This window comes from Glycine max, chromosome 20 (genome assembly GCF_000004515.6).
Source record: "Glycine max cultivar Williams 82 chromosome 20, Glycine_max_v4.0, whole genome shotgun sequence".
NCBI classification, from domain to species: Eukaryota; Viridiplantae; Streptophyta; class Magnoliopsida; order Fabales; family Fabaceae; genus Glycine; species Glycine max.
Genome location: NC_038256.2, coordinates 39461613 through 39481957, shown reverse-complemented (window position 1 = coordinate 39481957; position 20345 = coordinate 39461613). Strand labels below are relative to the sequence as shown.

General features: G+C 33.3%; 2 protein-coding genes and 1 pseudogene across 3 annotated transcripts; all 3 read right to left on the bottom strand.

The window, feature by feature from the left end:
* Nucleotides 1-1060: 1060 nt before the first annotated feature.
* On the bottom strand, nucleotides 1061-5760 carry IQD66 (protein IQ-DOMAIN 66). Of its 2 annotated transcripts, NM_001357641.1 has the most exons (4): nucleotides 5207-5760; nucleotides 2906-3103; nucleotides 2459-2527; nucleotides 1061-2046 (listed from the first exon to the last, which is right to left on the bottom strand). In NM_001357641.1, the coding sequence occupies exons 1-4, from the start codon at nucleotides 5573-5575 to the stop codon at nucleotides 1312-1314; spliced, it is 1371 nt and encodes a 456-aa protein (NP_001344570.1). In that variant the 5' UTR covers nucleotides 5576-5760; the 3' UTR covers nucleotides 1061-1311. The 2 variants fall into 2 exon arrangements, with proteins under 2 accessions (NP_001344570.1, XP_014628373.1); XM_014772887.3 differs by lacking the exon at nucleotides 2906-3103 and having other exon boundaries at nucleotides 1068-2046; nucleotides 5207-5739.
* A 2853-nt stretch (nucleotides 5761-8613) lies between these two features.
* LOC102665513 (protein FAR1-RELATED SEQUENCE 7-like) lies at nucleotides 8614-12564 on the bottom strand (annotated as a pseudogene).
* Nucleotides 12565-13955: 1391 nt separating this feature from the next.
* On the bottom strand, nucleotides 13956-18160 carry LOC100778314 (probable methyltransferase PMT16). The gene is made up of 6 exons (XM_003555324.5): nucleotides 17419-18160; nucleotides 15502-15712; nucleotides 15074-15374; nucleotides 14586-14975; nucleotides 14420-14497; nucleotides 13956-14309 (listed from the first exon to the last, which is right to left on the bottom strand). The coding sequence occupies exons 1-6, from the start codon at nucleotides 18007-18009 to the stop codon at nucleotides 14078-14080; spliced, it is 1803 nt and encodes a 600-aa protein (XP_003555372.1). The 5' UTR covers nucleotides 18010-18160; the 3' UTR covers nucleotides 13956-14077.
* Between the last annotated feature and the right edge of the window lie 2185 nt (nucleotides 18161-20345).

Here is a 20345-nt window from a genome sequence, read left to right as displayed (position 1 = left end):
GGGATATTTTTTTTAAAAATATACGAGAATAATCGAGAAGTGAACAATTGCATTTAATGGCAGTGCGGAAACAAATTGAAATTGGTTGCACCTATGCAAATTAAAGAGAGGAAAATGCTAGTTGTACATCTGTATAAAATACATTATCTCACGTTTGGAGCGTTGGACAAAATTAGAATGGAAGTTATTATATAGATTATAAAAAGATAAGACCTTTATAATTTGATAGTGAAACCGGTATATAGTAGGAGTTAATGTGTGTAAGTATGCGTTAGGTACATGAACCCGTTTTCTGGAATAGATTAGATGAATTAATCTAAAGAAGCACAACCAGTTTACTGGATTCTGATAACACTATAGGCTTTAGCATTCAAAGGAAAAAAGTGCATGAGTACCCAACACCTACCCCAAAAATTCTGGAGTTAGATGCATTAGCGTGTTTAGACTAGTAGAGTCTATAAACTAGGGGAGTTTAAAACAAATTTGATTTTATAAACTTAATTAGTAAATTTGGTTGAAATTGAGTTTATAATGACATGTTTATGTTAGATATATCATATCAAATGTAATTTGACTAATCTGTATCGAAGTCATTTTATGTGTGAGCAGTGCATATTAGCCTCAAAAGTAGTGTGAAAAAAAAAATCTTTTTCCTATGTACGAAAAAAAATCAGTGCGAAAAAATCAGTGATTGTTTGTTGTGCAAATAAAATCATTTCCTCTCACCGTGCATATCTTTCAATGCAAAATTTATGATTGAAATTAATTTGAATATACTACATTACAATTACATTTAAAGGTTCAAAACCAATTCTGTCAAAATTAACTGCACTCAACTTTAAAACAGACAATTAGTAGCTCTGTAATAAATGAATTAGTGCATTTATCTCAGAATAGTAACGATATTAATAACAAAAATGTACAGTTATGAAAAAGTGTTACAAAAAAACTGAAGTATTTGTCCTATACATTATGATGTGCCAACTGCCAAGCATTTGTCCCTAACGAGAAATGATTACTTGGATCCATCATCATTAAGTTATTCACATGAAGGGGCTAGTTCCATGTAAGTTATGATTAAAAACATGCACTCCACTAAGCAAACAGTCAAACCAAGTCATGATTTACAAATCCACACTCACTGAAAACGTCAACAATGAGAACAATCGTGTATGGACTATAAGAATACATGTAAAAACAAATAATTACATTCTCAACTGCTGCCACACACAGGAAAATCAAACAAAATGAAATAATATGTCTCTACTTTTTGTGGAAAAAAGTGGGGATTGTCTTATAACACACTCAATGTCACCTTAAGTTGCTACTCCCAATTCTGTTCATTTGGTTAAAGGCAGGTAAGACTTTGTTCCTTAAATCTGAATCATGGTCTGAATTAGACCCCACCAAATGAACAGGCCTCCTAGTGGAACCGTATCTGTCAAACTCCAGCCTTTGTCTTGGTGCACTTTGTGATCTAACCTTAGCCCTAAAAGATTCAGTGTTTGCCATGTAATTGGGGTGACCTGGGTAGCCACTGAGGAAACCCCACGAACACTCACTCCTGGTAGGTGTAAAGGGTCCTCCTCCTCTTCTTGCACCACTTCCATTTCTAGAATTGGCAGAAAATGTTTGTGGACTATTGTCAGCAGTTCTTGAACTTGCTTCTTCTTTTCCTTTGTGAAACTTCAATGAGCTTAGCTGCAACACCTCCCTTGATGAGAAGCTTTGGTTTAGAGCCTTTGCTGAACGTTTTGATGGAGACTCATGTGCCGCTCCAAAGTTCTCATTATTGTAATCAGAACTCAAATAATAATGTGCTGCTTGGAAGGAGCTGCTACTGTGGTGAGACTTGAAGTGTGGCCTCCAAGTATCCACTTCGAGAATCTTGTCACTTTTATCATCATCAGGGCGTCCATTTTTCAATGAAGCATCTCCAGTTTGGCTGCTCTTGTTATCTAATTCCATCCAACGGTTTAACCAGTTGGAATCAAACCTGGCTCGTTCTGAGTCAACGTTCCTAGAATTGGCATTGGAACTACATCTCTGCAAGTTTTAAGAGAGAAAAATGCAATTGAAGTAGGGAGAATTAAGAGAGGTACACCATCCCCAAGACCCAGAAATGAACAGAATTGAAAACTTTTGTTGCTTGGGAGTTCAATGATTGAGACTGCCTACACATTTTAGTCAAGTTTTGCTCAAGTTATATCAACACTTGACTGATTCAAACACCTATGTGCTCTTAGGCAGCCCTTTTTATGAGAAGAAATAAAATCATAATAAGATAGGGAGTTTAAAAAAAAATATTTTTCTAAGAAGTTAATATTATTTATCAAGTAGTTATTATATTTTAAATTTTAAAAAAATATCAATTGTAAATAAAAACATTTCTTGAGAGCCTAAGGAGAGCCCTCTCCTAAGGATAGGCTGCTCCTCCCAATGGGGAAGAATCGTGTACCTTAAGGATAGAAGATCCATCAAATTTTGTACTGAAGCCACGAGGTGGGTGTTCATATTCTTCAGGGACCTACAAGTAAGTAAATAATAATAAATAAATAAATAAATCATACAAGTTAATAGTTGATGAGTCATTCTTTGCTGAGTAGTAGTAATAATAAACAGATATATATATTTCAATGGCAATCACAAGTCAAACTAAAACAGTTTACTAGGCACCATCATATATTGCAATTTGCCATTGCGCTGGCTCAGCTAGCTTCTACTACAAGGTGGAAAGTAATTTCTTAGCAGAAAAGGAAGACCATATGAAAAAGTAACGTTTTAAAAGGTGACAAGCATGTTTGAAGAAAATGAGGAGGCTTTCTAAGAAGTTAGCCTCAAACTAAAAAGTTAGCCAGAGATTACAAAGAAAAGAATGATGACAGTTGTAAAATACTTTACATACAGGATAGTGAGAAAGGGAAGAGTTGAAGTTGAAAGAAGGATCCGACAAGTGCGCACGGCTTGCACGTGCCTGGGCCTGAAGTCGCACCAATGTTTGCATGCGCCTCAGCATATCAGCACTTTGCTTTCTCACAATGTGGCCCCTAACCAATGCTTGCAACTTCACCAATGCTTTTAGCGCTCTCAATGCCCTCCTTGCCTTCCAAATTCACCCAAAAACACTTTCTTAACAATTATTAATATTTCCTATCATATTGTAATTTAGGACCTTCTACATATCGAAATAAAATAAAATATTGAGTACGTACAAGCAAGGAAATCTTACAATACTATAATAAATGAGAAATATCCAGAAGGGGGGGCTGGTAGACTCAATCACTATTGAACACACACCGTGATGAAAAGCCATTCTATAACGATGTTCTTTTCTTAATTTCCAACTAAATTTCACTGTTCAATCTAACGGTCTGTTTTCTATTTTTAGTAGATCACTTATTGTATCTTCTTTTTTTTTATTTCTTTTTTAATATTTTCTGTGTGTAAAAATTATCCTTGCGGAGAAATTATTGTAATAATTTGTTGCATAAAGGTCATTAATTACTCTTCTGTTATTCGTTGAAGCTTCCTATATATGCTACATTTGCCCTTTAGTTTGGCTTGCATGACCAGCAGAAAGGCAAAAGGGTAAAAGAGTTAAAGTTCATTAGTTCAATGAATATAGTAATCTGGCTCCATTCTCTTACCTTTTCAAACAAAGAATGCATTATGGTCGGTTAGTGGCCTTAACAAGGGTTACTTCTTTCACATTAAAGTTAGAATGTGTTTATGTTAAGTAAGGTGAAAAAGGCCCTTTTTTCCCCACAAAGGAATGGTATTTTCATCTTTTGATTTGGCAAGACAAAGACTTGATCACAAATGCACCCCTCATACGTAGCCAAAAAACAAAATTAGAGGTTACCAACTTGCTGGTCTCTCTCCTATTACATTGAGTAATAGCAACCCCACCAATGAGTAGTTAGGGCCATGACCTTAGATGTGGTTGAAGATTGGCTGGCACAGGGCCACTAACCTTTGATGGTTTTTGCGCGCAGGGCCATTCTACTTTGCCTCCTGCAAAGGTAACTATCATAACCTCACCATTCACCAACTATGTGTGGGGTTCTCTTATTCTACTCACACACGTCCTATTTTCCTCTTTTCAATCCCCACAAAGTCCTGCAATTCCTACACACTCAAATTCCAAAAAAGGCACTTTTTCTCTAAAAATTAAAAATTGAGCCTTGTTAGGAGTAGGCTACTTAGGAGTCTCTATTTTCCCTTCCTATGTTATTCCTAATTAATTAAAAAAATTATCTAAAACATCATTCGTTTTTGTCAATCAAACTAATAAATTAGAAAAATTATTATTGAGTAGAGACTAGAGTGCAACATTTTCTGATGGAAATTACGACTTTCTTGTAATGTAGAGCCAAAGTTTATGAGATAAGGTAGAATAAGGAACTCAAGAACTCATGGCAGAAATGACTGAAAAGCAATGAATTAAATATAATGTAGCACACTAGCACGTGATAAGAAGAGGTAACAATAATTCTCTAAACCGAATAGGATAACGATACTCGTAAATAATTTTAATAATTTAAGAGAAAGGATTACGTGATGCAACGAGAGATAGGAAAATAATTAGTCAAACGTAAATTGTGTATCGAAAAACTTAGGATAGGAAAATAAAAGGAATCTCTAGTTTGAATCTTATGACATGATATACATATAGCAAATTGTCAGCACTCAGAAGCAGTATCCAACTCCAGAAGACAGAGAGAACAAACACATTCCAGAATCTTACTATAATAAAATAAAATAAAAAGTCTTTAAATAATTATTTAAAAATTAATTCATGTAAATTTCACTATTTTGGAAGGAAGCAAAGGTGTGGGGGCGGTGGTGGAAGGGGACCAACACCTATGTCCACGGAACAGGTTGCTTACAGTGCGAAAAATAATTTTAAAATAAAAATAAAAAATCTCTCTGTTGAAAAAGAAGCAATATTTGACCACCGTTTGATTCCCGAGAAAATCCGTAGAAAAAATAATTCCATTTCAACAAGAATTTTTTTAAAAAAATAGTCAACACATTTGAAATTACCTAACCATGGAAGAATTTGTTTTTTTTTTTTAAAAAAAACTGAAACAGAAAAAAAAAACCCTCGGAAACAAGGATGATCATGATTCCAAGGACATCATTAATTATCGTAAATTGTGAAAAAAAGGCAAATTTATAGATTTTAGTATTTTTTTTCACTTACCAAGTAACCACGGAACGCCGATTGTATCCTAACGGCGGCGGTTTCAAGGTTGCCAACACGCGCCGCCATAGCGGCGGGCCTGGTGCTTGTGGCGGAGACGCCTCCGCTTGTGAGTCTGACAACCTCCGCAGCAGCGTGGGCGGCGGCGAGAGCAGCCTCTGCTACGGCGGCGGTGGCGGCGGCGACGGCGATGGCATGCTTGTTGGCGTCCAAGGGAGTTGAGGAATCAAAGTAAGTGACGGCGGAGGGTGGCGGTGGCGGCGGGAGTGACTTGTTCCTGACGGTGTGTTTGAGGAAGGTCCATCTTTTCTTGGCGGATTTGGAATCGGATGGTTTTTTGGCGCCGAAAATTCGCCGGAGAAAACCCATTTCTCAAGTCATTGGTGGAGAGAGAAGTGAAATGAGTTTAGTTTAGTTAGAGAAAGAGAAAGAGAATGAAAATGGAAGTAGCTGAAGAAGTTCTGTGGAATACTAGGATTTTGTAGTTAGACTTAGAGAGAGTGTCGGAGATTTGGACGTCTCATTCTGTTTCGGGTTTAACTTCACGCGCTTTTATTAACACCTTCTTCTTCACTCGCAATTCCCATTTTCTTCTTTTTCACCGACCCTCCTGTAAATAACTTTGTCTTAATCAATTTGTTATGGTGACAATTTACTGCACATTACAGTATAGTATATATCATGCATTACCTTCAAAGCAGTCGTTTATGTATTTATAAAATTGGGTGTAATATAACTGCACCAGTAAGACTGTAGTAAGAGAAAAAAATTTCCACAAAGAAATTGTATTTAAAAAATTTCTTCATATAACAAAATATATAATAAAAAATTAAAAGCATCTTATAAATAAGACTAAAAAAAAGTAAATTAGAACAAGAACAAAGATTATGTCACATCTTATAGGGAAAAAATGGAACATTTTTATTTAATATTATATACTTAATTTTTTTATTTTATATAACAAAAAAATTATATTTTTAATTATTTTACAATGCACTATTTTTTAAGCAAACGAGTATGTAATAATTTTTGTAACACACACATATATACTATTCAGTGTACTTTTTATCTTAGTGTTTATTCAATATTTTAGTTTAGTCCCTAATTTTTTGTATTACTGTGACCTTTTATTCCTTTCTTTCTTTGATTTTGATTTATTTTTTTTATCAATTAATTGGTTTTAGTGTCTGTTAAAAAAATATCATAATTATAAAACAAAAAGGTGTAGTAAAAAAAATATAATCGAAAAATCAAATTAAAATATAAAAAAATGGTTGAACTAGAACTTTAAATAAAGAGAAGAGATGAAAGGTATAATTTAACACATTATTTGATTGGATTGTCTGGTAAAAAAAAAATCAAATTAACCGGGTGTCTATATCTTAAGTCAGTGAATCGATCATAAGAATTCCTTACTTAGTGAAAAAGATCTAACCGTCTCATATCAAGGTTTTACTTCATAGTAGGAGTATTTATAGATTGGGATCATATATAAAAACTGACAGACAGTTATGTATGTATTTTCACTTGTGCATCCATAGTAGACGCGTGGAATTTAATGTCTGGATAATCTGGCGAGCTAACTTTTGTGTAAGACTGCAAAAGAAGATGAAAGATTTAAAACGTTTACTCTAAACTTTTCTAACAATAGAAAATAGAAATGTATTTTTAATATATTGTTATTCTTGAATAAAATTTATTGAATACAAAAGTGAGAAATGCATAATGAAAGTTATATAATTTTTATCTAATAATAAAAATATATTTTAAAATATGTTTTATATCATTTTTCTTTTCAGTAATCTCAGTGTCAAACAAAAACTAAAACATAAAACCTATGTCGTGGTTTGAATAAAGCTGCTTGGCCGGTTGTCAAATGACCTGCATACATTAATTGTACAAGTATAAGCATGGACGCGCGGGTTATCCTCGAGTAGTTATTGCACCAGTCGGTGTTTATAGTTATACACCCTATAATTAAAATTTTGAAATGCAATAAAATGAAATCAGAAGAAAATATTGTTTAAATTATTTTAATATTTTCTTATGTTTGCGTAAGAATTATAACTTATAAGTTCTCTTTGCTCACTTTGAATAAATATTGCCTTGAATTTTTCATATGGACAACACTTAGCGATTGAAAATATTTAAATTACTGGCTACCAGAATAATAAATAGAAAGGTACATCTTTATTTTCTCCTTCCCAAACATATGTTTCGGCTAATAATGATCCCATCATTTCAAGGATGCCGAAGACAGGCATAATACCATCTTGCTCCTCTAAAAATAGCCAGCCTCCCAGTCCCAACTCATGGGAAGCCCTCAAGCAACTAAAGTGTTAATACCTTGTTTGTGTTTATATTTTGTTTTTTTATTTATTTATTTTAGGATAAAAAATTCTGAGCAACTTCTGGCGATCATGTGAGCATGCAAGTTTGGATCACTTTACAAATCCAAGTTTACCGTTTAGTTCTGACATTTTGTCTAGCACATTAATGAAAAGCCAGCAAATGGGAACATTATGAAAAGACACAATAAGCCGACGAGTCAATGAATGTAGCTTAACGATAGGAAAATTCTTCAACAGGAAGTCAATAAAACTAAATAAAGGAAGTGTACGGTAGAACTATAAAGTAGTCAAATGATATTTAACACAAATAAGTTGTGTGGAAGCAAGAAAAATCAAAATATACAATTTATACTATACTAATTATTCTAAAAGAACAGCTGCGTTGATGAATCTCGTTAAAATACAATCGGGCAAACTGAGGCATGGAGATCGGAGACACCCATTGCTTGACAATATCAAATTTCTTAAAAGAGGGGAGGGGGTAAATAATCAGAAAGTTCATGGTTTCCAAGAAAATTTTGGCCAACTATCTCCTTACTAATTTAGGAGAGATGTAGAATAGACTACAGACACAAGATCATGAACAAATGACCTATATTTGGACAGAGTCCCAAATTTCGGCACAATGTCCCACCGTTGAATTTGTATCTCTTAAAATATCAAAGACATGTGCTCATGTTATAAGCTACAGTGACAAATAAGAACAATAAATATAAATAGATATATCTTGTTTAAATTGTCATCCTTAAAAAGATGAAAGCATGCAACTTTTTTAAATGATCATGTCGCTACTAACTAACTTTTAATCTTATCCATTCGTATATCAGTTATATAGTCTAGATTTATAATTCTTACATTATTAAAATAATAATTATTCTCATTATATACATACATATATATATATATATATATATATATATATATATATATATATATATATATATGAATGTATTTGTAGATATGTTAGCTTTCATTCCAAAAAGTTGTGTAGCCATCGCATTCAATTATGTAATGTTCATATGAGCTACACAATATCGGATGATGAATATTTGGTTATTTACAAAAAAAGAAGGATGACTCTGTTTTCAATGCTTATGACTAGAATAATCCCCACTGTAAAGCAAAAATATTGGCACTACCAAAAGCGTATTAGAGGAAAATGATTTAACCATGTTTTACCCTTGTACTTCATGCAGACTCGGAACTTCTGTATCTATGGTCATACAGCAAGAATGAAGAGGAATGTGGATTTTGGATGTCAAGATCTATCCCCTACAACCAATATACACAAAGAAGATTTTGAAAGTTAGCTGATATGAATCCACCCACCAAAAATCTTTTTTTTTTCAGGGGTGGTGGTGGTTTATGACCAAGAAATGTTTACCTGTCGCATCTGATTATTGCAGGGCATGGACGCATGGTATGTGCTCTGGATTATAGGCTCCTAAGTAAAAATTTCTTAACATGTTATACACAGATGCATATTCCACATATAATCAAAACACTTGATGGCTGGAAAAATAAACACCTGCAATAGTTGAGATTGACCAGGACAATCCTGTTGGTTAGAAAAGATGTTTGGCGGTTGTAACGTGTTAGAATTAGATTGATGGTCCAGCACATGATTAGTCTGTTCATACATACAGTGAACCACTTGATTGGCTTCAAAACTGTACATACCCTGTACCACAAATGAGAAAATCAACAAATTCTCTTTTGTGTACACAAACACACACACACACACACACACACACACACACACACACACACACACACACACACACACACACACATATATATATATATAGAGAGAGAGAGAGAGAATATATTCTTTTAAAAGTTATGAGCATTATGTTTGCTGATAACTGCAAACAAATAATATGATCACAAAATATACTATCATATCTGATAAATGATAAAAGATGACCTGCAGAATGGGATTTGGTGATGCAGAATGAGATGAAACATATGCAGATGAGGGGCTTGAAATGCACACAACGGTATTTGGTGGAGATACTTCTACATTCAAAATCCTATCAGAATCAGCTCCATTAAAAGTCATGGTTGTTAGATATCCCCTATCTGATGTAGCTCTCCTGTCTTTTCCTCCATTTGCTCTGTTACTTTCATCCTGATCCTCAATTGCATGTCCATTCAGAAAGATCTCTGCAGGCTCATTTTCTGAAGCATTTGCATCAATATTACTTGAGGTGATAACTTGACCTTCCTCAGCTTTTAATGCCAAGATTTTCTCCACTCCTACCATCACTTCATCAAGTTGCCTTGCAGAAAATTGGTAAGCCTCCATAGATTCAGAGGCTCTTACCGATAACTTGAGCAGTCTGTGGCACAAATCTTTGTAACAGCTTGCGACAACCATGTTAGGATTACCTTGCATTGTTAGTTGCTTAATCTCCCTAAGATTTCCCAACCTTGCATCTCCTGTCCATCTATCCAAGATGTACTGAGATGGAACTACTTTTATGTTTGTATGATCAAGAACTTTTAGTGCATGGCTACACAGACAACCAACCCGCTCAAACTTCATACAACTGCAGACAACTGTATCATCAGAAGAATTGAAGGTGACATTGTATTGTCTAGTATGCCCAAATGTATTTGCTTTGTACTCTCAATCAATGATCGATTTCTACTGTGTTGGTTAACAAGAACATTTAAAGATTTCTCATATGCTCCCTGAAATACTTCAAATGCTCTTGGAGTATAAATATCACTTGCATGCTTCAACAAAACCACATTACCCATTAGCCTTGGCAAACACCTGCTCATTTTCCTCACTAGCTTCTATTTCTTTATAACGCTGCTCATCTACTACCCTTTCAAAATGCTTAAAAAATTGAAGCACATCAAGGTCGTGATTTAGATAACTTCTAAATTTGTGAGACAAAATCTCACCTAAATGAAAGCCTTTGATGTCCACAAAAAATGTATTCTGACCAAAGACAACAGCCCATTTCTCTTTCTCTATAAATCCATCTCAGCCATTCATTTTGCTGGAGGTTATACTTCTCCAGCATAGCCTCCCAAGCACGAGTAAATTCTTCATCCTTGGGATCATAAATACTTCTCCTTAGATCGTTTGCAAAAGATTCAGCATCCTTAACGACATGGCTGAGGTATTTCAAAGTGTTCTCATACAACTGCCACACACATGTACAATGGTTTGTGTCAGATAAAACCGTATTGACTGCTTCAATAATTACAGCTTCTTGTTCTGTGAGAATGGCCTTTGGCTTTTAGCCAGACATTGCATTAATGAAAGTTTGGAATAGCCAATTAAATGATTCAGTAGAATCATCATACAGAAAAGCAGCAGCAAAGATTAATACTTGTTTGTGATGGTTAACACCTAAAAACTGTACAAATGGCCGAAGATCTTTGTTTGTTCTGCAAGTTGTATCCAAACAAATTACATCACCAAAATGGTCATAATCCACCACCATATTGTCATCAGCCCAAAAAAGATTGCTAACCTTGTCTTCAACATCAAGCTGTATGGCATAAAAAAATGTTGGATTTTCGAAGTGCTGCCTTTGGAAGTAACCAAGCAAACACACCCTGCTTCTCCTTTCCCCATATCTCTTTCCCCCACAGAATGAATTATCATAATTCATTGAAAGTAGATCAAGAGATTAATGGGTACTTATTTTTTTATTCAACATATCTAGTGCAGACTTTGATTTAGGTCCCAAACTGTTGTTTGAGTCAGCTTCCACAGCTTGAGCAACACTAAATTCATTTTGCAAGTTTAACATGCTAGCACTATTAGAGTTTGAGTTTATATTGTCATGATTATGTTGTGATTCAAAAGGGTGACCTGGTATTTACCATCTGGTTGCCGATTGACGATCATATGTGCCAAGCAGCCAGATCTTGTTTCCTTCCGATGTTTCTTCACATTAGCATCTCTTTTGTCTTTCCATCCCTCTTGGGAGCAGGTAAACTTCCTAGACACCACCTGACCATGCACCTTACTCCTATTTATCCAATCTTTTCTAACATTGAAACCCAACAATCTGGCATACTTGTTATAGAATCTGTATGCATGATCATTGGACTCAAATTCCGTACCAATTCCCAACACAGTATCGCAGCTAAGTACATTTGCTGCAGGAGGACAGGATTGAGAGTCACTAGCACGAGCAACATTTGGGCTGCAACAGTTCTGCTCCACATTCAACTCCAAGTTATTCGACGTCTGAGGTCCAATATCAACATTCCCTTCATGCACAGAACCAAACTCATTTTGATCCCCATCCATTATTAAAAACCTTCACCAAATTGGGAGAAATAAGCAAATTAATTTAAGTGTTTAATAGGCACGCATTATCAACTAATCAACCAATAAGAAATCAAATTCGGCATGATTTTTATAAGAGTCAACCAACTTACCATACATGACAGATATATTGATTGGATGACACTATGAAAGTGTACTAAGTTCGGTTGGATTAACCGGAGATACAAACACACACACACACACACTAAAAAGTGCATATGTTTATTCTTAATTTAACTTACTTAGCTCATAAAAAAATATGAATCATAAAATAGACCCAACTACGATGAAAACTAAGTTCATGCCAAATCCACAAATAATGTTTCAAACCCACCTGGTTTCAATCTGCAATTTGCACAATGACACGTTCAATTTCACTATTAGAATTGCAATCCAATAAATAAAAAGCAAAGGCAAACACTAGAGTTTTTTCTGAATGATGATTCATTATCGATCATGTTCATTACAAATTCTGCTGAGGTTATGGTGATTGCAGTGCAAACAACCCTTACCGGTAGCTATCCAGAGCCGTGATTTGTAGTTGGATTCATTCGAATGCAGAGTTATAATTAGTTGCGAAAACACATGATTTGGATTGGAGCTGCTTCTATCCCTGAGTGCGAAGAAGCAAAACAAAGGGAAATAACAACTCTGCAAATACTAACACGATGGAGAAGATGATTCTGCTCCTCTTCGGATATTAGCAGATAAAACGCATAGTTGCACCGTTTTTCATTAAAATTTTAATAATTTTTTTTACACAAAATAATATTATTTTTAAAAAATTACACAAATATTGTATTTTTTGTTTCGCTGTCACAGATATTGTATTTGAAGGAGTGTGCTTATTATTATTAACACTTCTCTCATTAGAAATATCCCTACAAGAGAGGTTGCTATAAATGCAAGATTTATGAGTAATTTTTAGAAATTTTAAAGTATTTATAATATATGATTAACAGTTTTTTATTTTAAATTTACAAGCTTTATAATGTTTCATAAATTTAAAATTTTTATTTTAATATTAAAATTGATAAAATAAATGTTTAATTTGAGTCACATTAAGTTTTAAAAATGAAAATTAATTCTTTGCTTGATAAAAATAAATTAAACAACGATTATTTATTATTTATATAGATAACTCTTTTAAATAAACCATTCTCAAATCATATGTTGTAATGATAAAAAATTGTTAAACAATTTCTTTAATTTTAAATAAATGTAATTTATTCTACTGTTTTTTTTTAAGATTAAATATATTTGTAGTACTTTAAAATAAAATTATCGACTCATAAGGTACTGTGGCTTGGTTGAATAAAGATCACCTTTGCATTTTATAAATTGCTCGTGTCTTAGTTAAATCCTTCGCAAAACAAATCAAGAAACGAGATATGTATGTCTATAAATCACATAAAGCATACTAAAAATAAAAACAAAAAATCTCACAAATTCTGTTTATCTTATCACGGGTTAAAATCTAGTTTGGTTTTTAAAAAATTAATAATACACACTTATTGCCACTTGTAATTTATGGTACTTCTCGTATCTAGTTTAATGAATTTTATTTCTTAGGCGGATAAAAAAAACACTTATTGTTATTTATTTTTTAATTAGAATATGTTAGTAAATAATAATAAGATATTATGTTAAAATATATTCATATTATAATTATAGTTTACTAATGTACTTCAATCAAAAAATAAGTAAATATACGTTAACAAATGTTTTTGGAGTTGACTACTTGTTATACATTAGTAAATTCCTTTTAAAATATATTTTAAAACTATTTTTACATATTTTTTAAAATAAAAAAAAGTGAGCATAAAATTATATTTTTGTAAATATTTATGAAAAAAATAAAATAATATTTTCTTAAACCAGGCTGTAATTTTTCTCAAATTGTTTTGTGAAAACTGTTAACTCCGTTTGTTATCATCGTTTTCTCTAGGTGTTAATCACCAGACAAAGCCGCTAAAAATCACGTCCTCAAGGATTATTAGGCAGTTAATGCCTCTTTTACTGTCCAAGTAATATCACAATTTCACGTAACATAACAATATACCTGGACTCGGTGTTCTGCACAGTTACAGTGAAAATGATTGCATTGCATGTACCCCCTACCCTCAAAAAAAAAATGTAAGTTAAAAAGACAAAGGAATATATTGAAAAAAAAGGAAACCTAAAGCAGTAAAAGAGAAAAATTAACAACAAAAAATAAAATTAATTAGTCTTCTCAGAAGCTGCTGGAGCCGTCCAATACTTCTTCATAGCAAATAGAAGTTTCTCCCTTTGAAGAGGCCCATCTTCATGGTCTACAATTATACTATCCCATTCCAATCCATTGACGATGCTCTTTACTTTTACCAATATGTCAGCATCATCTCGGATGATAACACATCCTTCAGGTCTAAGAATCCTATCCATTTCTAGCAGAATGTCTTCCAATTCACATCTACAACACATAATCACCATTAGTTTGCTTTCTTAACATCAATAAGAACAAGAGAGTTTTACACATTGAAGTAACATATAAAATTCAACATATGTAGACCAATATGTTACCTGTTACTGTAAAGGCTGAACACTGAATCAGCATGAATTAGATCATAAGTTCTAGGATAAGTAGACATTGCTTCACACCTGCAAGAGAACCAAGCAACTCATTAAGCATATTAGAAACAGATAGATTCATCCAACATGGGACAAGGTATTATTATATGGTGCTAACCAGTCATGATATATTCCAATCAAGCCTCGTTCATATATGGCTCCAAGTGTGTTAACCTTAGCCTGAACAGGAACCACGTTCATGACCCAAACAGGGTCCTCAATTAGTGCAGCGGCAAATCCACCCAAGTAGGCATTCATATCCAAAAGATTGCGGTATCTCTCAGTTCCTAGTAGATTGTTCACTGTCTTATAATGTGATACCCTTTTCTTCCACAGCTCATAATTTTTTGAATAAGTTTCGGCTGTAACCCCTTCTATGGTACCCTTATAAATCCTTGGTGGGATGGATTTTAATCTCTTTGGCCAATTGTCCACTACCCCACCAGCAGTTTCTTCTTTGCTAGACACTACAGGAACAGGACTCAGACATGTTTGCATATTGGTGTACCTGAAAGGTGACCAAAATATTTATAAAAACAAATGGAAAAAACTTGACACATTAAGAATGAACAGAAGACATGCATGCAAGGAGATTGAACAAATTACCAGGCCTTGTCAGGGTCATTTTGTGCATTGCAGAATGATCTGTTTTGGGTGAGTTTATGATTGGCCTTGCAATCTAAATGGTTTTTTGGTTTCTGCCAGATGGCAATATCGTCCTTCTCGACTAGCTTGTTCCAACAAAGGCTTTTGGCTACCTTCTCAATTTTGGTCTGCTCTTCGTTCAGTTCCTCCTTTTTTCTCTGCCACCCTTTCCAGTATTTCTTCCAATTGATTGGTGGCCCAGATAGAATCCAATACCCACCAGGGCGTAGAAATCGATCCACTTCGTTAAGAAAAATCCCATCTGTTTCAACAATTAAGTGAAAAAGAATAATTTTCTATACAAGTTACTACTTAAAATCATTAAAGGTCTCAAGTATAGTTTGTGGTGTGATAAATAAGAATATTAGTGTATATGGCATATAGTATACCATATTCAGCCCATGGGATGAGGCAGCGAGAGCAATGGGAGATGTCAAAAGCCCTGGAAGGGAAAGGAAGCCTCTTGGTGGCTAGGATTCCAATGAATGCAGGAACACCTCGCTCAAGAGCAAATTGAACTTGTGCTTCGTGGGTATCCCTTGGAGCAATTGACAATGTTAGGATATTGCGTGATAGAAGATAGGCTCCCCAACTAGCAACCTGCACACAAAGTTTCATAAATATAGTAGTATTGATTGGTAAAGTAATCATGTAATACACGAATTTGTTAAATTTAAATAATTTTAATATGTATATGAGAAGAAGAAGAAGAATGTGAACTATTTATGTTGAAGAGGTCATGTAACTTATTAAGAAAGAGTATAAATTTTTAAAAGCTTGTTTAAGTATTTAGATTTATAATATGGAATTATATATATTTGTTTTCTCCGAAAAATGCAGGATTTGGATTAAAAAAATTTAAAATAATTATTTTAAAAGTTAATAAACTTAATTTATATCAATTTATAATAAGATGATAATATAAAAAAATTTAAAACTATATATATTCTTTTATTATAAAAAAACTACACTATTTATTCTTGTTTTAGTGTAAAATAATATTCTTAATTTCTTACATTATTTTTTCACTATATATATGTTTCATAACATCATGCTTATTCAGTAAAAAAAAACAATCATACTTATTATTTGCAAACACAAGGCCAGCGGATACAAATCAAATTAAAATTCAATATACTAATAAACTGAACCATTGAAAAGTTTTCTCCAGAATTTAATATGGATAATTCAATTAGGACAATAGACAAAGCAAGCCGTTACAATTCTTCTATTTTATCTAACTCCCATTTGAAAAACAAATACATTTCCTTAATTTTAGTCGATATTTAACTTAATATTATATTTTAACTCAAAACTTTAAATTCAATTATCTTCTCTTCACTTATATGATATTTAACTTAAACAGAATTTCACTCAATTCAAGTATCTTCTCTTCACTTATATGATATTTAATTTACGCAGAATTTCACTCACATTTATACTTCAAGAATAAAATAAAAGGTATTCTTTTTCATGCATTCCCACATCTCTAGTTGAAGATGTAACACTACACTTAATATATTTAAAATATTTTATTTGTCCATATGCATCAAGCCTTCATCTCAATAAAATTAGGGAAACATGATATTTCTTATTTTAAATGAGATATTATTTAATTATTGAGAGTGTTTTAAATACTCTCAATAATAGAAATAATATTACAACTAAAATAAAAGATGTTATTTTTATTCAATTTTATTGAGGTGAAGGATTTAGCTAGGTGGAGAAATAAAACACTAGTATGTGTTCAAGTGTAGTGCTACATCTCCAACCAGAGACGAATGGAAGGAAACACCGAAACCAAATGTCATCTCAGTCCTAACTTTACATTTAGATTTTCGAAGCAACTGCATTATTTTTTCAAAAACTGCTTGACTTCATTATTAAAAATCAAATCAGCCAACTCAACTATTCACAACAAGAAATTCACAACCATTTACAACAAATCACGAGAAAACTTTGATGAAAATTAAGGTTTGACTCCATTGGCACAGATAAATATTTCACAATAAAAAAAAGTACTTTTCAGACATTAAAAAAAATTGAGATAAGAATTTCACAATAAACTCTTCTAATTACAAATCGGGACAATAATTATCTCAGCAAATATTCTAATAACTAATAACAAATTTTGATTGATCCGTCGTGTACATTTTGCACTGACACGGTGAAACAGCCGTTAAACTATTGATTTGTAGTAACGTAAAAAAAATCTTTTACATATCAAAATTTTAAATAATAATAATAATTACTATTAAGTTAAATAAATATTTTTGTAAGGAGAAAGAGAAGAGAAGAAGGGTTACCCCACAGCCAGTATCGAGAGCAGTCCGAATAGAGCCATCTTTAAGATTAATCAACATTCCGATATCCTCAATGTAGGCGTCAGCGCCGTTGGGGAAGGTGGTTCCGCCGCCGGGGAAGACGAAGCGGTCGCCGTCGGAGCGTATCCAGTTCTGCACGGCCTTCTCCACGGTGAGCTCACGGTGGGGGACGTTAGCGAACCACGCGCGGTCTCTACTCGCCGGCCAGGGGAAGGGGTTCCGGTAGCCGTGGGGGGCAGGTACCCTACACTTCAAGGGCTCTTCGGGACAGTGCCTTTCTTTGTATATCTTTCTGCTACGTTTGTACCTCAGGGACCTTTGCGGGTCATGGCACGGCGTGTACTCGCTGAAGTTGGCGCTGCACCGAGGGAAGGTTTTAGAAGACTCGGCGCTGAAGTGGTTGCACGGTGCGGAGAGGGAGAGGGCGGTGGTGAGGCGCGATCCTCGGTGAAAGACGGCGAGGAGGTAGGAGGTGATGCAGAGAAGGACAACGAGTGCGTATATGTGTGCTTTTCTTCTTAAGTTCAAAACGCTGCGGTAGCGGGAAGAAGAAGAAGAATCAGCATTCGCCATCGCTAGCTGTTTGGATTCTTGGAGAATCTTGGAAAATAAAGAAGATGGGTATTGTGTGTGTTTATATGACTGTCAGCGCGCAAAGACACAATCAAAGAGAAGATTTCATTTGCTTTGTTGTAAATCTTTGTATGTATTCGTATCCTTTATGTAACGCAAGTACGCAACTCCAGTGATCTCGTTCTAATGAGTTACGCAAATCCTCCACTTTTTTCTTCTTCTTCAATTACTATTAAAATTGTTTTTTTAAATAAAAAAATATAGGAAAAAAAGTAAAGTGGGAAAGAGGAGATTAATTTGTCTTTCTACCAAAACAATTAATAATGTATCCTTTGACGATAGTATTTTTTTATTGGTTTTTAATATACGATAAAGAAAATATTTAATAAAATATTAAATGTACTTAATATTCTAAAAATATAAACAGTATATGATATTTTTTGTTTGATAGATGAGATTATCAATGAGGCAGTGTTTTTGTGGGAAGGAAAGATTTAGATTTTTCACTTGATTGATTGATTTATTCCTCAATTAGTTTGACCTTTTTTTTATCAAATTAAAGATAATATAAAAAGATTTATAATAATTCAGATATCCTTTCTTATTAAAAGTTAGACTCCTTGATCAAATGGTCACAGATTTTATAACTTTTTATAAGAAAAGAAAGTAATTAATGTACATATACTATATATCAGTTGAATAAGAACGCGTTTCCATTATGTTTCAATTAACAATCTATATTTTTGTTTATTTTTTCAAAATATTTATTGATTAAAATCATATATATTAAATACAATTATGTATTTTTTAAATAAAATAAATATTTATTATATCTGATGACTGATATATAAAATTCATTAATGCTTATACTGTTGATTACAATATTAGAAGAGAATCATTTAAACCAGAAGAAGAAGAAGAAGAGAAGCATTTATTACACTTGAAAAATAAAAAAGCATTTAACTAACATAAAATTTAGACTTCCTTGCTAAACAATCGACAACTTGATTGACTTGTTTACAACTTAATAATTTTGAAAATGATTCAACTTCTTTGTGCAGCTCGTGATGATATATTCAGACTCATCATTCATGAAATAACTTGCATTGAGACAGTCCACAACCTGTTAGCCATCGAGCTCAAAGGTGATTTGATGTAAGTGCATATTTGAATTCTAATTTATAGCTGTGGGAAGTGCAATTGCTTTTGCTTCCTAAGATGGAGTTACACCAAAAAACCATATTGTCATTGCAAAAAACAAAATGACACAAGTGATTTTTTATGCAAGCTCTAACTCCAAATATTTTAGAATCACAAAAGAGGCGTAGACTAAGGTGGTGAAGTAGGTAAATTTGTGTTTGGTGGTCAGACAAAAAGTAACCAATTATATTACGTATTTCTTGTATTTTGATTTATTTTAATATTTATTATTTAATAGGGATTGACCATTTTGCCATTAATGTTGCATTTTAAACAACAAACACAAGGTGGTGTCCAACATCGATTACCAGAATCAAGAATCAGATGCAATGAAGAGTTTATGTTGTTATTGTGCATGCTTCCGGTCAGTGAGATTCAACATGGCCAAACGAAATGTGACACATACTATTTTGTGGATACCATCCCATAACTTTTTATTTCTCCTCCTCCAGAGACACCAAAAGATATGGATTTAACTTCTTCCACTTGTTCACTGTTAAGATTGTTGAGGATAAAGATGTATTTCTTGAGATCTTCCATAGCTTCAGATGATTGTTGCCACCTTTATCAAATACCAGATTTTGACCACATTGTTTTTGCATGTTGGCAACCAAATAACACATGCTAATATGTTTCGGGACAATTTTCACCCAAAGGACAAGCAATTGGACATTGAACTCACTTCAAAGAGAGGCATTGTCTTGTAGGAAGATAATCCCTAAGTTCTCCCCAAATCAAAAAGCTTCATTATTTGCAAATCATCACTTTGTCTTCATCATGCGATAAGTAAATTGGAATAGATAAAGTTTGTTGCACATCACGATCTTCGAAAACATCATAAATAAACTTGAACATTATGTAACACTTGATTGGTCTATCAAATCACATACCTTAAAATTTACAAACCGGAAACAAATAGTTGTTTGAACATAGGGTTTATCTTTTGCATGAAGCCAATGATCTCTCTAAACATTTATTTGTTTTCCATCACCAAACCATCGTTTAGTGCCTCTTTAACCACCATATGGAACCCAAAAAATCTTCCTTTGCAATAAATTTGGCTTTGAAAACACTTGTGACAAAAGCATCTTAATTGGAAATAAAAATTCAATTTTGCTTCTCTAATATGGTTAAAT

Coding starts and splice junctions, on each gene's coding strand:
- IQD66 (NM_001357641.1), bottom strand. CDS start 5,575: ATGGGTTTTCTCCGGCGAATTTTCGGCGCCAAAAAACCATCCGATTCC. Junction 2,528..2,905: donor CTTCCCTTTCTCACTATCCT/GTATGTAAAGTA, acceptor ACTTACTTGTAG/GTCCCTGAAGAATATGAACA. Junction 2,047..2,458: donor ATGGATCTTCTATCCTTAAG/GTACACGATTCT, acceptor TAAAACTTGCAG/AGATGTAGTTCCAATGCCAA.
- LOC100778314 (XM_003555324.5), bottom strand. CDS start 18,009: ATGGCGAATGCTGATTCTTCTTCTTCTTCCCGCTACCGCAGCGTTTTG. Junction 14,976..15,073: donor AATGACCCTGACAAGGCCTG/GTAATTTGTTCA, acceptor GTCACCTTTCAG/GTACACCAATATGCAAACAT. Junction 14,498..14,585: donor ATTGGAATATATCATGACTG/GTTAGCACCATA, acceptor GTTCTCTTGCAG/GTGTGAAGCAATGTCTACTT.